This window comes from Acartia tonsa, chromosome 10 (assembly GCF_053477335.1).
Source record: "Acartia tonsa isolate MP-2025a chromosome 10, ASM5347733v1, whole genome shotgun sequence".
Taxonomy (NCBI): Eukaryota; Metazoa; Arthropoda; class Copepoda; order Calanoida; family Acartiidae; genus Acartia; species Acartia tonsa.
In genome coordinates this window covers 7,668,963-7,689,504 of record NC_137269.1, presented here as the reverse complement: position 1 = coordinate 7,689,504, position 20,542 = coordinate 7,668,963, and the positions used below count along the sequence as shown (strand labels likewise).

The 20,542-nt window shown below is 33.5% G+C and overlaps 1 protein-coding gene across 1 annotated transcript in view; it reads left to right on the top strand.

Annotated features, from left to right (window-relative positions):
- The first annotated feature begins 2,259 nt into the window (after positions 1-2,259).
- Positions 2,260-20,542, top strand: part of Dyb (Dystrobrevin) — a 51,450-nt gene continuing 33,167 nt past the window's right edge. Inside the window, exons 1-16 of the mRNA XM_080173361.1 lie at positions 2,260-2,379; positions 3,905-4,000; positions 4,878-4,973; positions 6,165-6,294; positions 7,918-7,983; positions 8,658-8,770; positions 9,684-9,798; positions 11,279-11,358; positions 12,928-13,017; positions 13,261-13,373; positions 13,898-13,970; positions 16,099-16,260; positions 16,537-16,669; positions 16,926-16,987; positions 17,276-17,367; positions 18,168-18,235. Of these exons, the coding sequence (XP_080029487.1) occupies positions 3,906-4,000; positions 4,878-4,973; positions 6,165-6,294; positions 7,918-7,983; positions 8,658-8,770; positions 9,684-9,798; positions 11,279-11,358; positions 12,928-13,017; positions 13,261-13,373; positions 13,898-13,970; positions 16,099-16,260; positions 16,537-16,669; positions 16,926-16,987; positions 17,276-17,367; positions 18,168-18,235 (1,488 nt within the window). The 5' untranslated portion in view covers positions 2,260-2,379; position 3,905. The remainder of the gene's footprint in view (positions 2,380-3,904; positions 4,001-4,877; positions 4,974-6,164; positions 6,295-7,917; positions 7,984-8,657; positions 8,771-9,683; positions 9,799-11,278; positions 11,359-12,927; positions 13,018-13,260; positions 13,374-13,897; positions 13,971-16,098; positions 16,261-16,536; positions 16,670-16,925; positions 16,988-17,275; positions 17,368-18,167; positions 18,236-20,542) is intronic.

Below are 20,542 nucleotides of genomic sequence, written 5' to 3'. Positions count from 1 at the left end.
TGCTGAGGAAAACAAAGTCAGCTGATCAAAAAATAGACAGACAGACAGACAAGCCTTAAAATCACAACAAATATACCTAATAATTAAGCTTGCAATTTTTTAATTTAAATTAAAATTATTCTTATGAAGTTATAAAAAAGTGATAATGTATATTATATCAAAATGTTGCTTTTAAATTGATTTTTGAGTTTTTTGTGACTAATATATCTTCATTTTAACATATGTCATTTTTACTTAAATTAAAAACCGGGTCAATTTCAATAAGAATGGTTTGAATTAAATTAAAGTTTTTAAAAGTAAGGTTATAATAACAAATTTTCTAAAAAGCGCTGCTGATACAATCTAATATTATTGATAAAACTGCTTAAAATTTTAGTTTTAATTTATGTTTAATTAAGCTGAAGGAAAATTACGATCGTTTTTATTTAAAATTAATGGATCTCTAAATTAATGCATTTTAGTTTTTTTAATAAATATAGGAATCGTCGATATGCAAAGTTTGAAAATTATAGAACAATACTTACATATATGGCTTAAGTCAAGATCAGAGCTATAAGTTAAATTGGACGGACGTCCCTGCCCTATATATAAATAGGCTAATAGTTATAAAGAATACTTTTTCATAAATGATGATTATATCTGTAAAAATATGTGTTTTCAGTAAGATTCTTTTTTTGTGTGTAATAGGAAATCTCAATAATCGATCCATCAATTAATTATGAGTTATTAGACATTTATTATAGGAGATTATATTATTGCTATTTCTTTATACATATTACTTTTAAATACAATAAGTATGGTTTATTTGATTAAGGTTCTAGCAATACCAATATTTTTCTAAGTAGCGCAGCTTATCTATGATTAGGGCCTAGACGTTCGTACGTCTGTAAATTAACAAAAATGTGTGTATTGCTTTGAAATTGTTTATGCTTGTTTGGGATAGTTCCATGAAGAAGATAGAAAAAAATGTTTATATTTCTATCATGTACTTTTTAATAGCGAATTTTTTCTATAATTAATGTCGGTCACTCCATCTGTATCGGTTAGCTTTTTCCCTTAATATAGACATGTTAGCATTTTTCCATCGATTTCAAACTTTGCATAATGGTTAATATAACAGTTAAGTACAACTTCGAAAACGCAGCAACTCTATAATAATTACAAGGTCCGTACGTCCATTTAAACCATGCTGAATTTTTACTTTTTTAACAATATTTTTTTTATTTTAAAATTACCTAGGGTGAGGCGGGGTTAAATCGTATTTTTTTCGGTGTTTTGAAAAAAAATGGGGTAAATATTAATATTTTCAAAAGAAACCAAGACCATTAGAAAGCTTACGAAAAAGACTATCAGGTCCTAAAGGACGTTATCCTAGGACTTTTAGAAGTTTGTCACAATTGGACTCAAATAAATTACCGACTTTTACCCCACGGTGGGTCTAATCCGGTAACGTATTTCAACCTTAAAAAAAACGATGAAAAACGGCCAAACAGCCAGTCAAACATAAATGATTATAATAAGTATAGGTTATAGGGAATATCCACAAAAATTTTCATAAGGATCGGACTATTCTTACTATGTCAAAAATCATTTTTTTTTTCAAAGACGAGAAATTTCGATTTTTTTTCTAACAAAAATTTTCTTTAAAAATAGAATTTAAAATTTTTTATAAAAAATACTTGTTCTATTCACTTTTGGCCTTATTCTCAAAAAGCCCATCAAAAGGTCTATATTTACACACCTAGTTGAAAAATTTTTTGAAACAAAATTTTTTTGTCCGGCTTTGAGTCCCAAAAAGTACCCTTAAAATTCATCTCACAAAATTTTCATTTTTTTTCGTTTTTGTAGGCAATTTATTAAGGAACAAATTTGCTTTTATGTTTTTTTTCTGTAATTTGAAAGGAACATGGAGATAAAGGTCATTTTATGAAGGTGGGTAAAAAATTACCGGTTTAGCCCCTTACCGATCTATGCCCCGCTTGACCCTATTCAATTTATCTGATTTTGGTACACTGATTATTGTTACATTAAGGTACAATGTTATAAGCGAAGCATCTCTATAATCAAGTATTAAAAATGTATTTAAGCATGTTTGCAACAAATTTACTTACAATTTTGTTGGGATTCATACATTTATTCAGTTTCTGACACCTTAAAGTGTTAATGTTCGTTTGTCCTTCAATTTCAGAGCTTCGCTTTTATTGATATTGTCATTCTTGTTGAATATGTTCATCACCCATTATCCTTTTAATATTTAATGCTTTTCTTTTCAGAATTTTAAAAATGTCAGACTTATACTTGGATAATCATTTGATACAATCTTCAGCAGTTAGCAGCATTCACATTTAGACTACAACTCACATATTAGACACATTTTAGGTTTGTATTTAGAGATTTTTTGTTTAGTAGCGAACCTAAACTTTACTTTAGGAGTTTCCGACTGTCTTTGAGTACAGTACTAGGAAAATGTGTTCAAATCCGTTAACATTCTCATAAAATGGCCAGTACATGAACATTATTTGCTGTTCAAATAGGTATAAAAGGATTTAAATTTATACGTCATAAGATTTTTACAATTGTTCCAGGCTGAAAAATATTTTACTGAAAACAGGCAAAAAAAATGACATTGTTCTACTTTATACAATTTAATTTAGAAATAAATTACCTAGACAAAATACATTTAAATTTCCAAAGAAACAGTTAGAATCTTTGGCAATCTGTTCTGTACTGATCTACTAAGACAAAATGTTTTTAAAAGCGAAGCTTTTCTATAATTAGGGTCGGTCCGTCCGTACGTCCGTCCGTCCGTAACGGATAGCTTTTTCCACTAATTTAGGTTGTTAGAATTGTCCTATTGATTTCAAACTTTGCATGGTGATTTCTGTAGTAGTTAGGTACGATTTAGAAAGCGTAGCAACTCTATAATCATTACCAGAATGTCCGTACGTCCATTTTAAACATGTTGATTTTTTTTCTTTTTTAACAACTAATTTTTATGTGATCTAATAATCCGATTGATCTGATTTTTGGTATAATGATTTCTGGGACAACAAAGTACAATATTATAAGCGAAGCAACTCTATAATCAAGTGCTAAAAATGTAAGTATGTCCATAAACATTATTCTGTATCAAGCAGTTTTTCAAAAATTTTACTTACAATTTTGCTTCGACATTTATACATTTATATTCTGATTATTCAGTTCTGACACTATACAAGTGTTAGTGTCCGCTTGTCCTACCGTTTCAGTGCTTCGCTTTTATGGATGTTGTCATCCTTGTTTATTTTTTCTAATATTTCTTTTCTAAAAAATTGTAAAATTTTTACCTACCTAAATATATTGAAAGATATTATTTTTTATTTCTTCTACGACTTTTTACTGTTATATTCCATTAATTAGGGTAGAATAAAAAAAATACCTGCTAAACTTATGTCGTTAAAGTAGGTTATAATCAATAAGCTTTAGAACGGGGTTAAAAACATAGAATTTATTCCTCTGATGTTAGGACACATGGTTCTAATACAAAAAAGGGATAGTTTCACGAAATGCATTTGAACTTAATTTAGTGAATCGCATATTTTATCCTGGTTAAATGGTTAAACTACATTTATATAGCATATATTTGAAGGAATTTCTATTTTCTACCACGTAGTTTTTAAAATATGAAGACTTTAAAATCGTCCTTTTAAATTGCATATATCACAAAAAGACAATTTTCAAGTCTTAATATTTTAAAAACTACGTGGTAGAAAATTGAATTTATTTCAAATATATGCTATATAAATGTAGTTTAACCCATTAACTAGGAAAAAGTATGCGATTCACTAAATAAAGTTCAAATGCACTTCGTGAAACTACCCCTTTTATTACGATTGTCTTATAGAACAACAACATGTTTTTGCAGGATGGACGACAGCCCCTGTTCAGATGTGATGGACCAGGGGAAGGAGAGGGAGCTGGAGGCTCTTTACAAGGGAATACAGCAGTTTGACGATATCAGGTATGAAGGCTACAATTTAGAGGAACAGCTTGTAAGACAATCGTTTAGATTTTTATACCTTTCAATGCATCAATATCTTCTGAGAAAAAGGCCTTTGTTTTGTATTAGGATTAAAGTATAACCAACGAGCGAAATATATCTAAAATATTGTTTGGTGGGCAAATGGAGAGGTCGTCAATTTTATGATGTGTTGCCCCACAACGACAGCTGAAAGACACACGGTATAGGTTTCGAGATTTTTTCCCAAAATTAATTTCATTTGGTATGAGTTGGGTTTGTAGGCCTTTGTCGCTCCTCAGGTGTCCACGCAAAACAAATTAAATAAGCATCCTCTTATTCTCATACAAATGTTATTTGATAGGTAATCTAACATCTAAACATAAAGCAACCCTTTGATTAAATAATTCCTGTCAGTCTTGTAAAAAGTTATAAATGCAAGATGCAGAGCGGCGTTTGTTTCACCTACCCTCTTACCATAAACAACACGCGCCTGGCGTGGCAAATAGCTGTAGTCACTTTTTTACGTCTCCTGTATTATGTGTTGGGGTCCAGACTCAAAGCAGAAAGAAAGAATAGTTATTTCTCGCATAGTATTAAAAACAGCTTTCCGCGTATATAAAATGTACAATTATAAGATTAAAACCAGTTTTTTTTAGCCCCGAGATGTCGAAGGCACTAGCTATAAAAACTGAATTCAATCTTATGATTGTACATTTTTATATTTGTAGAAAAATTGATATAATTCGATGCTATACATAGTTTTTTTCGTATGGATGAGAACCGGTACTAATCCACCGGATATTAATCGGTTTCGGATGAATACGTAAATATTGTATCAATAGTTTTAGGCTACTATTGACATCCTGTTTTGTTTAAGGTTTGCCAGCTACCGTACAGCCGCCAAGATACGATACCTCCAGTGTAAAGGCAGTCTCAACCAACTTGATATCTGGAATATCATCGAAGCATTTAGGTATGTAATCTGGGATGTATATTCTGCACAAGATTCTTTTTTTACCTGCTGCAATTTTTTTTATTTTTTCCCCTCCTGGTTAAGGAAGTGAAAAAATGGAAAAATATTTACAGAACTCATAATTGTATTCATATTATCGAATAGGGGAGAAAAAAGGAAAAAAATGTTTTCAGTTCTCTTAATTTTTACATTTTTTTCCCCAACCACATATTTTTTTTTTATACCTCCCCTTTAGCAGGATCAATTTTGCAGAATATACACCCCTGTACGCAATAGAAACCTACAAGATGGGTAGGTAAAATAATAAATGTATAAGTATAGATATTTATATAATCCAGATATCTAACTGGATCCAGTGTTGGGACCTTTTTCGTCTTCTTGCTCCTTTATAGTGTATTGGCTGTGTTTATATATCCGACGCTATTGACTGATATTCAAAGACCTAATTGAAATGAGGCACAGTGCAGTGTCCCCGGGGGGTGGGGACATACAGTTATTTAACCACTTCCCCCTTCATTATTTTTCATTAATGGGAAAATTAATAAAGGGTGCTCACTTGCAAGGACGTCCAAGCTTCTTCATTTAGGGGCGGGGGGGGGGGGTAATAATTCAAATTTGGGAAGAGGGGCGGTAATCACCCCTTTACTACCCCCCATTGGACGTCCTTGCTCACTTTAAAGATCTGTAAGTCTATGGATCGAGTGTACAATCTTTTCAAAAAATTCTCCTATATATGTCCTAAGGTTCTATTTAATACTTAGGTATGATCAAAGTAAGACAGCTGTCATAATCAATACTTAGACCATGAATACAAAATGCTGCTAAAATCAATATCCACCTGATATACCCAAGAACTTTGTCATATCCAAAACATTCCATGTAATGATATATTTGTATTTTATTTATATACATTAGAGTAAAACACAAGAGGGGGAAAGGGCTAAATAGATGTATCTCACCATCGCAGTGTCCTTGTGCCTACTCTTAATTGGGTGATTGAAAATCATCCAATGGTGTTGGTTATATTAATACTGCCAAGTAGCAAAAAACAATTTGATAGCAGACGATAAAGGTCATTGAAAAAGGGAGGGAGGATGGACGGATATGTCTATACTATCTATAGATCTGTTCTTTATACTTCAGATCACTATTAAAAATAAAACAACAACGATAATATATTTATGATTCTAGGGAGACTGGTCTGAACACTGTGGACGGTACGACCCTGGTCAACCAAGGACGAATTCTTGCATTGTTGAACAGCCTTTACTCAAACCTAAACAAAAGACTTCCCCCTGGACAAAATATTAATTCAGACGAGGTGAGAGTTCTATTTTTGGTGCGTAGCTTCTTTATAAGCCGTTAAGATACGTTTTACGTGTGTTAATCTAATCACTTATGGGTGCTTTAAAAAGAAGCTTTTGAGCTACATCGTCTTTAATAATTCCTTTTAGAATCTTCGTTAAAGTAGGGTCATTGCCCACCTGAATTTAAACAAACTTTAAATCATTTCCATAACTCTTAGGAAGAAAATCCACCTACATTTAATTTGCTCTAGACATTTCAGTGGTGTAACATTTTTTTGCAAATTGAAAAATAGATTATTTTTATGTTGTGCTATCACTTCCGCCTATTTCTCATAAGCGTAAACTGTCCCATTTTCTCAAAATGAGATAGTATATTAATCAAATGGATGTATTTTGTAATAATGAAGTTAGCGAACGGGGGGGGGGGGGGTGCAATTCCTTCAACTGTAGATATAGTTTGCGATTTCTAGGTATCTAATAATATATGTAATTGTAAAAATTAATACCTACCTAAGGTTTTATATTTTTCTCTCTCGCTATCCACTGATTCATTTGAGATATTATCTGATCCAAGAAAGCTTTATATAGGTCATGAGATGGTTTAGGATATTTTGCTGTTCCTTCTCCTCCTTCGGGTACTTACAGAGCCACTAGAATTAGCTGCTATTTAAATTTAGAAGTGATAGGTACATTTGTTGGTTGTGAAAACACACCTGAAGATACAAATCTTTGTTGGATTTCAAATTAACAAACAACAGAACTATAGGATTAGTAACCAAAGTGGAAAATATATTACCTACCTAGGTATAATTTTCCTATATTTGGAAATTAAGACTTTTTCTCTTTGTTTTAAAGTTTATCAGCTGATTTGAAAATTAATAGTTCTCTTTCTTTTGATATGTGTAAAGTTATTAGGTATTAACTCCAAATTCTTTCTAAACACAATATACAGCACATTTACTGAATATTTAAAAAGAATTTTGGAACATCTCTAGCTCTAAGGTTTTGGTATTTTTAAGATCTTAATTAAGTTGATATCAGCCTTGAAAAAAAATTGATAGACATTTCTTTTTCCCTGAATTACCACACATTATATTTTTATATTACAGAATGACAACTATACCTGTCTATAACATATTTTCTATTATTGAACCTACAGGATTAAGGATTGATATTAATCTTTGTTTGGTTCAGTAGTTAGGGATTACCAGCTGCAGACCTTTAAGATTTGTTTTATTTAGCAATGTGCAGCCATTTAATACAATAAAGCCGTGTTTTTAGGCCAGACCCTGATGACTGCATGTGAATATTATAATTTCAACTTATCCGCAGATTTTAATTTTCTATCAGCCAAAGTTTTAGTTGATAATTGTCAGCTACGAGCCTTCTGCCCTTTTCCAGACGCAACTCACTTAAAAAATTGGCTGTGATTTTTTAACTTTTTTTCTAACAAAAAATCATTTGTTGCTGCTGTATAAAAATAGTTAAAATCATTCCAGGGGAGTCAAGCTGTCCCTAAAAAATAGAGATTTCATTCGGTGCAGTGCTGAACTAGATCTTAAAGGACAAACAAAAATCTTATGTCTTTGTAACATAGAATTATTTTTCAAAATAAAATTGTTGATTTTTTATTTCAGATTGCTTCCTTAATTTCCATGTGGATCCTCCTTGCTCTCTGCAGTGATAAAACAAATAGAATCAAGGTACCAGAATCCAGGGATCTAAAGGGATAAGACAATGGACGATGATAGATATATTGATGTACATCCCCAATGATGATATACATAATAACTTCTTATGTAGAATAAAATTTGTGGTTGAAACGTTTGGACACTCAATTTAATGAACCAACCAACTAAAATTCAGGAAAAGTGCCCAAACTTGATAAGCTAATGAATAATAAAACTTTGGGGACTAGTAAAATAAACAACCCGATGTCCCCTCCCTGCATATAATCACAAAATAAAGCTCATCTTCCTCCTAACCAAGTTATGAGGGTTATTTTATTACTGCCAGAGAGTTTTATAAACTTTATTCTATCCTTGCTTATAAATGAAACTTAACCTTTAGATCACGTGATACACCATTAGTATTACTTGGCACCTCTATACAAAATTTATTTAATGCTTGATTAAAGGGCCTACACTAGTCTATTGCAACCAACTCTTAGATTTTATGACCTTTGGCTATAAGTCTTAACTGTTCATGGTAATGAGCGGCGCCTGTTTTGGCCAACCTAGGTAATCCTCCTACTTTGTCATAGCATCAGTAGAAACAATTTTTATAATTTGATAAGTTTTAGAGATTCAAACTCATTGCCTTCTCTACAACATCTCTTTTCCTTTAGAGCTCTAAACTAAACATTACAATATTTTAGGTGTTTTCAGTGAAGACTGCCCTTGCCTTGCTATGCTGTGGTAAACTTATGGACAAACTCAGATATATTTTCTCTTTGCTAGCAGACTCTGATGGCCTGCTCATTCATGATAGGTAGGGGTCATCCGTGCTGTATTATTTTCATATTTGGTTGCTGCTTCATGCCAATACAGCAGAACCTGGATGGAGACCTTAGTTCAAAATCTTAAAAACTGGTTCACTGACTTGTCATGAGCTATGTTAAAATAAAGATGCTGTAGTTTTGAAGAAATCCGCGATCGCATATGCATATCTTAATGGAAAATAGGGCAGAATGTGTTTGTGTAACTGTCTTTGTGTACCAAAATATTTGGGTCAATATGGCTCTGCTTTACAGTAAAGTCCCTGATAGGCCATAAACTATTTTTAAACTCCATTCCCCTACCCCCTCCACTCATCTTTTCGATTGTCCCCAAAGACATTTAGGGGGTGTAACCATAGACGTCCAAGCTTTTTTTTTTGGGGGGGGGGTAAAATATTTTTAGGGGGGGGGGTAATTCGTCTTTTGGGGGGGGGGTAAAATGGAAGTTCGCCGCAAATTTTTTTTTACCCCCCCAAAATTTTTACCCCGGGGGTAAAATTTGCTTGGGGGGGTAATTACCGCCCCTAAAATCTGTTGGCAGGGGTAACTTATGTTTACCCCCCCCCCCCCAAAATTTACCCCTGGGGTAAAATGTTTTTGGGGGGGTATTTACCCCCCCAAAATTGTTTGGGGGGGGGGGATAAATACCCCCTCCTAAATGGTTGGGGGTGCCTACGCACCCCCAGGGTAGGGCTAAATTTTAAATGGGGGGGGCAAAATGAAAAAAAATTTTGGGGGGTAATCGCCCCATTACCCTTCCCCCCTTGGACGTCTATAGGTGTAACTGCTTGTAAGAATACGTGAGTTTATTATGTGTCGTCTTTATTTTCTGTATAATGCAATTCAGTAAAAAAATCTCATAACAAACAATAGAGATTATGCTTTACATATATTTATTATATTAAGGTTTTCTGAACTTGTAATAGAGATGAATAAACTGCCCATAGCCGTGGGTGAGGGTAGAGTTTATGGATTCAACGATGCTGCACAACCACACACTATTTTTAATCAAGAAGCCAAGGTGAGACTGAGTATAGATCCAAGAAAAAAGGAATTCATCATGGTCTACATAAGGGGGGGGGAGTTTGTACACTTAAATTTTGGGACTTCCCTTACAGGGGCTAGTGGGGCAAAAGACCCCCCCCCCCCAACACTAAAAATATGAGTTCTGAGATTTTTTTATCAACCTGTTTTTAAAAAAAAACTTTTTTACATGACCGAACTAAGTAATCATTACAGATTTTATTTCAAGCCCAAACGGCCAGGGCAAAATTGGTACCTACTGAATTTCATTTCCTTTAAGTGTAGAACTTTCCCCCTTCCCCTTCCTTGTTCTTCTTGTTAAAGGGGGGGTGGGAAATGCAACCATCTCGTAATCAATGCGCAAATGGCACTCAGAATCCTAATTTCGCTATGAAACTTTGCATGTGTAATCCTTGGTATTAGTTCTATTTTCCCTAAATTGAACAAAAAGTTGGAAAAGTAACGGCTAACGGCTCAGTCGTTTGGCCGTTTTTCAGTTTTTTTCCCATTAAAATTTCACAAGTCCTATCTACACATGAATCTCTTGTTCTCTCCCAGCTGCTTACAACCGGTTCTAGCCGGTAGCGGCTTGTACTAGAAATTGAAAAAATTTTATTGGTAGGTATCATTTAGCATAAAATAAAGCAAAAATATGTAATAAAAAGTTGATTTCTATGTTATAAACGTTGTTTTTGCCCTGAAAATAGCCAAAAAATGGCTAAGCTGTCAGCCATTACTTTTCAATCTTTTTGTTCAATTTAGGGAAAATAGACCTACCAAGGATTACTCATGCCAAGTTTCATAACGGAATTCGGATTCTAAGTGCCATTTGCACTTTGATTACGAGAGGGTCCCATAAAAAAAATCTTTGTAGTTTTGATTGGCACATTGTGCAGAATCATTATCCTTGCAAAAACTTTATTCTAACTTTTTCTTTTGATATAAAAATAATTACAATTTCTTAGTTATTCAAGGTTTTAAAATCTAATAGAGGAAATATATCGTCAGTATTTCTACAAATAAATATGAACATTTTTTTATTAATCTACATTAAGGTACCTTGCCATCTCTTCAGGGATCTAAAGGGATAAGACAATGGCCAATAAATTGATGTACATCTCCCCAATAATGATACACAAAATTACCCCTTCTGTAGAATACAATTAGTTTTTGATACGTTTAAGGACACTCAACTTAATGAACAAACCAATCAAAATTCATTGAAGTACTTACCTAACCAAAGTTGTTAAGACAACTAATAAGAAAAAGTTATTTTAAAACTTTGGGGACCAGCTAGTGTAATTAACAGCCTATTTTTCCCTATCTCTTTGTCATCTCTCACATTCTGTGATTCATTGAATAAGTAATTTTAGTCAAGGATTTGTTTGTTGGATTAAAAACAGAGAGTTGAAATCATGTAAATTGACAAATTTTCTTTATTATTTTTAAACTTATAAAAGCATCCTTGATTTTTTTAGATAAATGTGAATGATTTTCTGGAACGAATGATGTCAGATCCAGGACCTCATTGTGTCTCTTGGCTTCTAGTATTACACAGGTATCTATAATACAAAGTAGAATGATGTCAGATCCAGGGCCTCATTGTGTCTCTTGGCTTCTAGTATTACACAGGTATCTATAATACAAAGTAGAATAATGTCAGATCCAGGACCTCATTGTGTCTCTTGGCTTCTAGTATTACACACTACACAGGTATCTATAATACAAAGTAGAATGATGCTAGATCCAGGACCTCATTGTGTCTCTTGGCTTCTAGTATTACACAGGTATCTATAATACAAAGTAGAATGATGTCAGATCCAGGACCTCATTGTGTCTCTTGGCTTCTAGTATTACACAGGTATCTATAATACAAAGTAGAATGATGCTAGATCCAGGACCTCATTGTGTCTCTTGGCTTCTAGTATTACACAGGTATCTATAATACAAAGTAGAATGATGTCAGATCCAGGGCCTCATTGTGTCTCTTGGCTTCTAGTATTACACAGGTATCTATAATACAAAGTAGAATAATGTCAGATCCAGGACCTCATTGTGTCTCTTGGCTTCTAGTATTACACACTACACAGGTATCTATAATACAAAGTAGAATGATGCTAGATCCAGGACCTCATTGTGTCTCTTGGCTTCTAGTATTACACAGGTATCTATAATACAAAGTAGAATGATGTCAGATCCAGGGCCTCATTGTGTCTCTTGGCTTCTAGTATTACACAGGTATCTATAATACAAAGTAGAATGATGTCAGATCCAGGACCTCATTGTGTCTCTTGGCTTCTAGTATTACACAGGTATCTATAATACAAAGTAGAATGATGCTAGATCCAGGACCTCATTGTGTCTCTTAGCTTCTAGTATTACACAGGTATCTATAATACAAAGTAGAATGATGCTAGATCCAGGACCTCATTGTGTCTCTTGGCTTCTAGTATTACACAGGTATCTATAATACAAAGTAGAATGATGTCAGATCCAGGGCCTCATTGTGTCTCTTGGCTTCTAGTATTACACAGGTATCTATAATACAAAGTAGAATGATGCTAGATCCAGAACCTCATTGTGTCTCTTGGCTTCTAGTATTACACAGGTATCTATAATACAAAGTAGAATAATGCTAGATCCAGGACCTCATTGTGTCTCTTGGCTTCTGGTATTACACAGAGCTGGATCTTTAAATCGTTTTAGGGGTGTGCTGAATCGGGGCGATTCAGAGGTGAACCGGAGGTGCGCTGAACTGGATCGCCCAAATTCAGCATACCTCTAAATGATTCAAAGATCCAGCTCAGGTAAATGTCATATAATCTTCTAGTATAATTTTTTCTTACTTCTAAGACCTTATTGAACATTTTGAGAATTAGTGAATTAGTCGAGACATCAACTTTAATTATAACACCATCTTTTTTTATAAGAGAAACTAATTTGCTAAAGTCAAAACATTGCTTACCCAGTTCTTGTAATGTTTTTATTGATGCTTTGTTGCACCAATAGATATTTTATTCAGATTGAAATCAGTGTAGGCTGTAGATCGCATCTAACTTCACGTTTGTTATTGGTTGTAATCATTCTTTTTTCTACTAGCACAGCAACTACATGTCCTTGTATTTAGGATATCTGGAGCAGAGAATAATTATCATCCTGTGAAATGTTCTGGCTGTCAGAGTGATGGTTTCCAGGGACTCAGATACAAGTCAGACACGTAAGTTTTTTCTTGAGGTTACCGCTATTAAAAATGTATTCTTGTGGTATAGGTATGCAATTGATATAGCTGGCTTATTTTCACAAAAACTGTATAATGACTATTTTGGTGGTGCCTAATTGATTGCCATCTATTGTAATACAAAATTATATATTTTAGATAGAATTCTTGTACCTTATGCTTGCAATCAAACTCTTTAAATGACCTTCATGCAATTATCCCTTTATTTTATTTTTATTCTAGAGCAAACTACCACCTATGTCAGTTGTGTTTTTGGCGGGGAAATTTATCTCAGATGCACAAAGACGACGTTTTTAAAGAGTACAGCGCTTGGAAGACACCAGGACGCCATTCAGGTTTGTTTCTGGGAGGGAGGGGACATTGGGCCATTACACTAGTCCCCAAAAGTTCTATAACAACCTTTTCTTACTCGTTGGCTTAACAACTTTGGGGACTTATATTGAATTTTTATTGGTTGGTTCATTAAGTTTAGCGTCCAAACGTTTCAACCACTAATTGTAATCTATAAAAAAGGTAAATATGTATATCATCATTGAGGATGTACATCAATTTATCGGCCATTGCCCTATTCCTTATGACCCCTAGGTTTGTTTTGCATGGTATTGAAGCTGTACTTTAATTCGGGTCTGTGAGTCCGTTGGACCGGCGGCTAATCCGTCACAAAAAGAATAGGATACGCTGCTATTCACTACTCAGAGGACTTTCAAGATAATATAACACATAACAACAACGTCTAAAGCAAACACTTGCAATAACTATTTTACCAATTTGTGTCATGAAAAACAGAATTACTTAATTCATTTTTAAACTATGTTTAGCTCTTTGTTACTGCGCTACTTATGGGCATAATTTGTTTTAGGACTGCGGCGTAGTATCCGCTGTGTGCCGCAGCCACCCGCACAAGAATTAGCACAATCCAGAAATATTCCTAGGTAAGAAATTCTTTTATTTTTGACCAGGGCTTTCAAATCCAGGGATGCATTATAATTTGGGTTGGGGGGGGGGGGGGTCATTCTCCACTTTTTATTTTTAGTTTTAGAAGTAAAAAGAAAATTAATTTTTATGAGGGAGTAAGAGAAGGTTTTTTTTCTATCTGGGTTTTCCTAGAAGCTATTTGATCCAAAACAGATAAATACTTGATAAAAAATTTATTCTTTGAAGGTTTGGCCGTTTTAAAGGTTTTAAAGGACACATAGTCATTAGACACCAACATCAGATTGTGAAATTACTTATTAGAATTTCGTTGTCTTCTAAAAGTTAAGGTTTAAGATCAATGAAAAATCCGAAAACACAATAATTATTAGGATTAAACTTAGCTTAATAAAATTTCTACTCATTAATTCTACAATTTATATAATTTTGATTATATCTACCTATTCTGTTAATTGCATGTATTGATATCTTTATTAAACTTAAAGTTATTTGCTATATTTTGCATTTTGTTTGTTGATATTTCATGTTTACCTTAGTTAACTAAATAAAAGCCAGGGAGGAATAATTCAAAAAAAAAACTATTTTGCCATCAAAGTATATGGAATCTAATACAAGAAATAAATAAATATCGCTTATTTTAATTTGATAAAAAGTTAATGACAAATTGGAGTAAAACACTAGACGGAGAAAGGGTTTAATTTAATAACTGTATCTCCTCATCGCAACCACCTTGTGCAGTGCAACCTTTCTATTGGGTCAATGAAAATCAACCAATGGTGTTGCTTATATTAACACAACCAAGTAGCAGAAAATAAGTTAGAAGCAGACGAATGAGGTCTTTAAAAAAGGAAGGGAGGTAGTTGTTTGTGTATACATCTATGCTATAGATCTGTTGTGGACAAAATGGTTTTATTTCAGATTAACTATCCTTCTACACCAGACGTACTGTGCATTGGCTCTTGAAAAGTTAAAGCATTCAAACTTCTCTAAACTTTGAGCTATAGTTTTATTATAAAGAGGAGAATACACAGGGAGTAAGGGAGTGGACAATGGGCAATAAATTCAATTTAGGAGTTTTCGCTGAAATGCCATGTAATCTAGATTTATCCAGAAAATTTGAAGAAAATTTAAATGGTGTGTTAATCAAATTTAGAAAACTAAAAAATAAGAAAAAGTTCTAAGAAAAAAAACATTTATTTGAAAATTTGATTACCAGAACATCAGACTGACGTAACCATTCTGTTATTAATTACTAGAAAAATCTCCCTGGAACTCGTTCACTCCATATCCATAATTTTCATAAATATTCATGTCACCTTATACAAGAATTAAATGTAAGAGTTCTTAGATTACTTATTACACAAATATCACAATAAAGTTTTTTTTTATGAAATGATAATTTTTTGAGAAAAAAATTGTTAAAACCAGCCATCAATAACAAATTTTTCTGTCTGCTATATTCAAAACTAACTCAACGATGCGCTAGTACTTAAAGTCAGTCAGAACCTGCTAAATTCTTGCACATTCCCTTTAAGCCAGTACCCAAAGTCTAAGACTCCTAAAAATTGAATATTTGATCCATTATCCCCTCCCTTACTCCCTGAGAATACAATAAGGAAAATTTAAGGTTTTGACAATTTTAAACAATGCAATTATTTTTAGTAGGTAAATAATTTGAAATGTGAGTTTGTCAGTTTTTGAAAAGGGATAGTTGCACGAAGTGTATTTAAACTTGAATTTAGTGAACTGCAATTTTTTTCTGTTAAATAGTTTATACTACAAAGGTATATAGGACATTTATTTGAACGAATTTCAATTTTCTGCCAGGTAGTTTTAAAAATAACAAGACTTGAAAATCATATTTTGAGGTGCCTTATTGATTGCTATTTGTTGTAATACAAAATTATATATTTGTAACTTATGCTTGCAATTAAACTTGTTAAATATGCTTTTTGCAACTATCCATTTTGTTTAAAGCTGATTTTCTCGGCTACTATTTAAGATAGAAGACTGATTTTTTACATAGATTCAAAAAAACAAATTAATCGAGAATCCAGCATGTTATTTACTTAATGCATTTGTCTTGTCAGTAATGCCTTCATGATTTAATAAAAACCTTAAACATAGATTCCCCGACAAGCCTGAGCCACCGCTGGACCTTTCTAACATAGTACCCGCCTCCCCCTTGCCATCCCACAATGGATTTAACACAGCGCCCCCGGGATCCGGGGGACCCAGGAGGATGTCACCAGCAACCATGTCGGGCATGGATAGGTTGACATTGACTAGGTAACAGTATTTCATTCATAGAGTATTTTTCAGGATACCCTAAAAGTCGACCCTCTAATAACAATTTTAGTTTTTAAAAAAAAGTTAAAAAATTCTCTCAGGAGGGTGGTGTTACCCTGCCCAATAGTAGTTAAATAAAACGTTCACTGAAAAGGAGATCTATATTAGTTCAGCGGTTAGCGATATCATTTGTTACAAACAGACAGAGATGTCGTTACTTTTATACAAGTATTTATATTAATGAAAAAACAATGCTCATATTTTATTGACATTCAGGTTGCAAGGAACAAGTGGATCTTCCCCCCTGCCCACCCGCCGTCTTGGAGGGCCCCCCGGCAGTATGGGGGGAGGACCAGGACACCCCCAACTTAATATGGGAGCTCAACCTCAGTTTAACACACTTCCTCAGGCAATTTTTACTAATGAATTTTAAAAAATGATGGAAAGATAAACTCATATTTTGGTTTTGATTATTCATTGATAACATAGCTGTTATCCATTTTTATAACAGATTGTTGTAATTTTTATACAAAATGTAAAAAAATTGGCGGTTGCTGCTTGCTAAAATATATAAATATTGATTCATTGATGAAGTGTTTCCATTGAAGCCTTTTTCTTTACCTGCATTTCCTTAAAGTTCTTAAGTAAAAAATATTCGCATTCAGTCAACGCGAGTTGGCGGAAACGCCGCTGCACATCACCTCTACATGGAGAAACAAAATGAGAGGTAAGTTTCCCCCTTCATTTTTATTATCTTTCTTGTTTTTTAACAACCAAAAATATACAACTTTTATCGACTTTTTAAGTTTGCTTTTTGGTATTTTGTTACATTTAACACACAAACTAATTTATTTGTAACATATCTAAGCTAATATTACTTATAGAAATAATTGTATGATCACTTGGTAAATACCTATGGAATTTTTTTAATGTTTTTAAAGGAACCAACTTCACTTGCTATAAAATATTTTTAACGACACCAGTTCTCGTCTGGTCACAACTCCAACATATTTAGATATGGAAAGGGAGACGAACACGAGTTGATAGCAAGCTATGCTAACCATCTTGCCTCACATAATAATCTGGAATACCTTGGCCTAGCAACAGGTAATTATTAGGGTTGGGCCGAATATCCGGCCATGATACCGGATATCAGGCTGATTTCTAATTCCGGGTATCCGGTAATTTGCCAGATAGAGGCCAATTTCAATATCCGGCCCATCCCTAGTGTTGTGTAATCTAATTCAAAGAAAATAAACATCACAGAAATCAGATTTTTATTTCGTACCTTTTGGTTTTTAAACATAACAGAAATTTAAATAAACCTTTTTTGCTCCCTTTAGATAGATATTGTAAGGCTTACATATCTACTACTGAGTCTACTATTGGCTACTATTGGGGGGGGGGGGGGGGGGGGGGAGTCGACCCCATTATTTTCAATTTTAGTTTTAATAAGAACAAAATAAAAAAAATTTGGTTGGGGATTACTTTTACCTATGGGCTATTTCACTTGTGAGGGTGGTGGTAACTTCCGCCAAAATAGTTATAAACCTTCCCAGGACCTATGACAAGCAACATTGTAAAGGAGAGGTTCAGCAGTTAGCGAGATCCTTTGTTACAGACGTACAACCTGTTATTTTTATATAAGGATTGTCCGCGTGTACCTCAGGAATGCGGTTCTAGCATCTAGGGGCTCTATATACACGAATGTATATATAGAAAAGCAGAAATAATAGCCTAAAACCATACCGAGACTTATTTATAAAAATATAATAGCTTAAAACCATATCTGGACCTATTAGAACACTCACTGTAAAGGCGAACCATATCGGTTCAGCGGTTAGCGAGGTCTTTCGATACAGGCAAATAAGCTTACTACTTTATATAATAGGATAATATTTCCTTAGGTCCTAGAGGAACAATGGAAGACGACATACATTATGTACCACCAGCTAGAGACAAGGGAGTGGAGAAGGTAACTAAGATTATGTTGTACTTTTGTATTACTTATTACCTAATTGGGGAAGGATTCTTCTTTGATTTCAAGCCATCATCTAGAGAACCCAAGGGCACCATCTGCTTGTAATGGGATGCATGACTCTGTTGCCCGCTAGATGATATTCAGGCTGGCCACAAACATACTATTTCCACTATTTCCACTATTTCCACTATTTTTGCATACTATGCAAACTATTCCAAAAAAATATGCTATTTCCACTATTGTCCAAAATTGCATACTATTTCCACTATTTCTTTGGATTTCAGATAAATCTTCAATTTTTAGGTAACTAAAACAAACTGATTTTTTTGATCATGAAAAGAAAGCCAAGTAGCAGGTTTCATCGCATTTTCACAGTATCTTTTCTCCTATTTCTAGTCCCTGCGGGGGGCTCTAACCCTGCGGGGCAATCATTAACACTTACCTAACCTAAATGCCTATCTATGCTACTGTGAAAATGCGGCAAACTCGCTACTTTGTTTTCAATTTTTTTTTAGAAATGTTTCCAGAAGAAAGTAGTCTTTCAGTTCAGATTGTTGTACCTTTATTGAAAGTTATTGGTATTTCTACATTCAATGTAAAGATTTCTCCTTTTAAATTTTAATATCATTGAGGAGTACTTTTATTATTAAATGATCCTACAGGTTACTGAGGTTTATGATTAACTCCTAACAAACTAATATAAATATAATGTGTTTCTCTATGTCATTAGAAAGATCCTCTCATTTTGTTGTAAAATATTTATTATTTGAACTTTTATTATTATTATTTATTAAACCATTTAGGAGGGGATATTTACCCCCCCCCCAAAATAAAAAATCTCTAATAAAAAAAATTTTTGCGCGAAATTTTTAATACTATATATTTAACAAAATTTAAATTACCCCCCCCAAAAAATTTTACCCCGGGGGTAAATTTTGGGAGGGGTAAACTAAATTTACCCCTGCCAACAGATTTCAGAGGGGGTAATTACCCCCCCCCCCCCCAAGCAAATTTTACCCCGGGGTAAAAATTTTGGGGGGGGTAAAAAAAATTTGCGGCGCGCTTCGCGCGCCATTTTACCCCCCCCAAAAACGAATTACCCCCCCCTTAAAAAATTTGTAACCCCCCCAAAATAAAAAGCTTGGACGCCCCTGTCAGAAACTTTACCTTTATTTATTATTATTTATTATTATATTTGAACTTTCAATTTTTTTATATAATATTTCTTTTTAAAATCACGATATGAATTATGACACTGTGCACTAAGATATATAAGTTTTCCGGAATTTCAATGTTAGGGGGAGATTTGAAATCTGCATCAAATTTTAAGGATTTTTTATAAAATTCGTTTTTTGTATAATTCTTTATCTAAAAGCGGAAATGCATTTTAAGTTAATTAATTTTGACCAATAGGATAGGTGGATTTTAAACTACCTGCGCTCTAATTGGTTGAATGATGTACGCCATCCAATCAGAGCGCAGATTTTTTAAATCCACCAATCACGGATGCCAAAATTAATTAACCTAAATTGCATTTCCGCTTTTAGATAAAGAATTATAGAAAAAACGAATTTTATAAAAAATCCTCAAAATTTGATGCAGATTTCAAATCTCCCCCTAACTTTAAAATTCCGGAAAACTTATATATCTTACTGTGCACAACAAAATTATTTTACTAGTCCAAAATTTTTTATAGTCAATAAACAACTTATTTTTTTACTAATTCTTAGCTCATTTTTTTAAATTTTTTTTCAGAATAGAATGTTGGTGTTTGTTACTATGTTTTTCAATCTAATAAGACAAGAAAGTAATGATTTCCTGATAGCTAACCAACATTTTAAGGCCCTATAGTGTTTTAAATGCTTGCTATTTCATACTATTTTGTTTAAAATGCATACTATTTCATACTATTTTTAAAAAATTTACATACTATTGCATACTATTTTTTAAAATTTTACATACTATTGCATACTATTTACTTTTTTTTTGCATACTATTTTATACTATTTTGAAAAAAAGTCTGTGGCCACCCTGGATATTAGATCAAGTAACATTCAACAGACAACCAACCCTTTGATTGCATGACCTTTGTCTGAGAAGACCTAACAGTGCATGGCCGAGGCATTCCCTCTGCTCTAACTATTTAAGTCGCTCACCTAACATATCAACAAGGAACCATTTTTAACGTCTTTAGTTATGACGCGGTGTCGGGCCGAGATTCGAACCCATCACCTCCCCGACAACGAGCGGATTCGCTACGTGTTAAGCCACGGTCTGGTTGTGTACTCTTTGATAAATGAC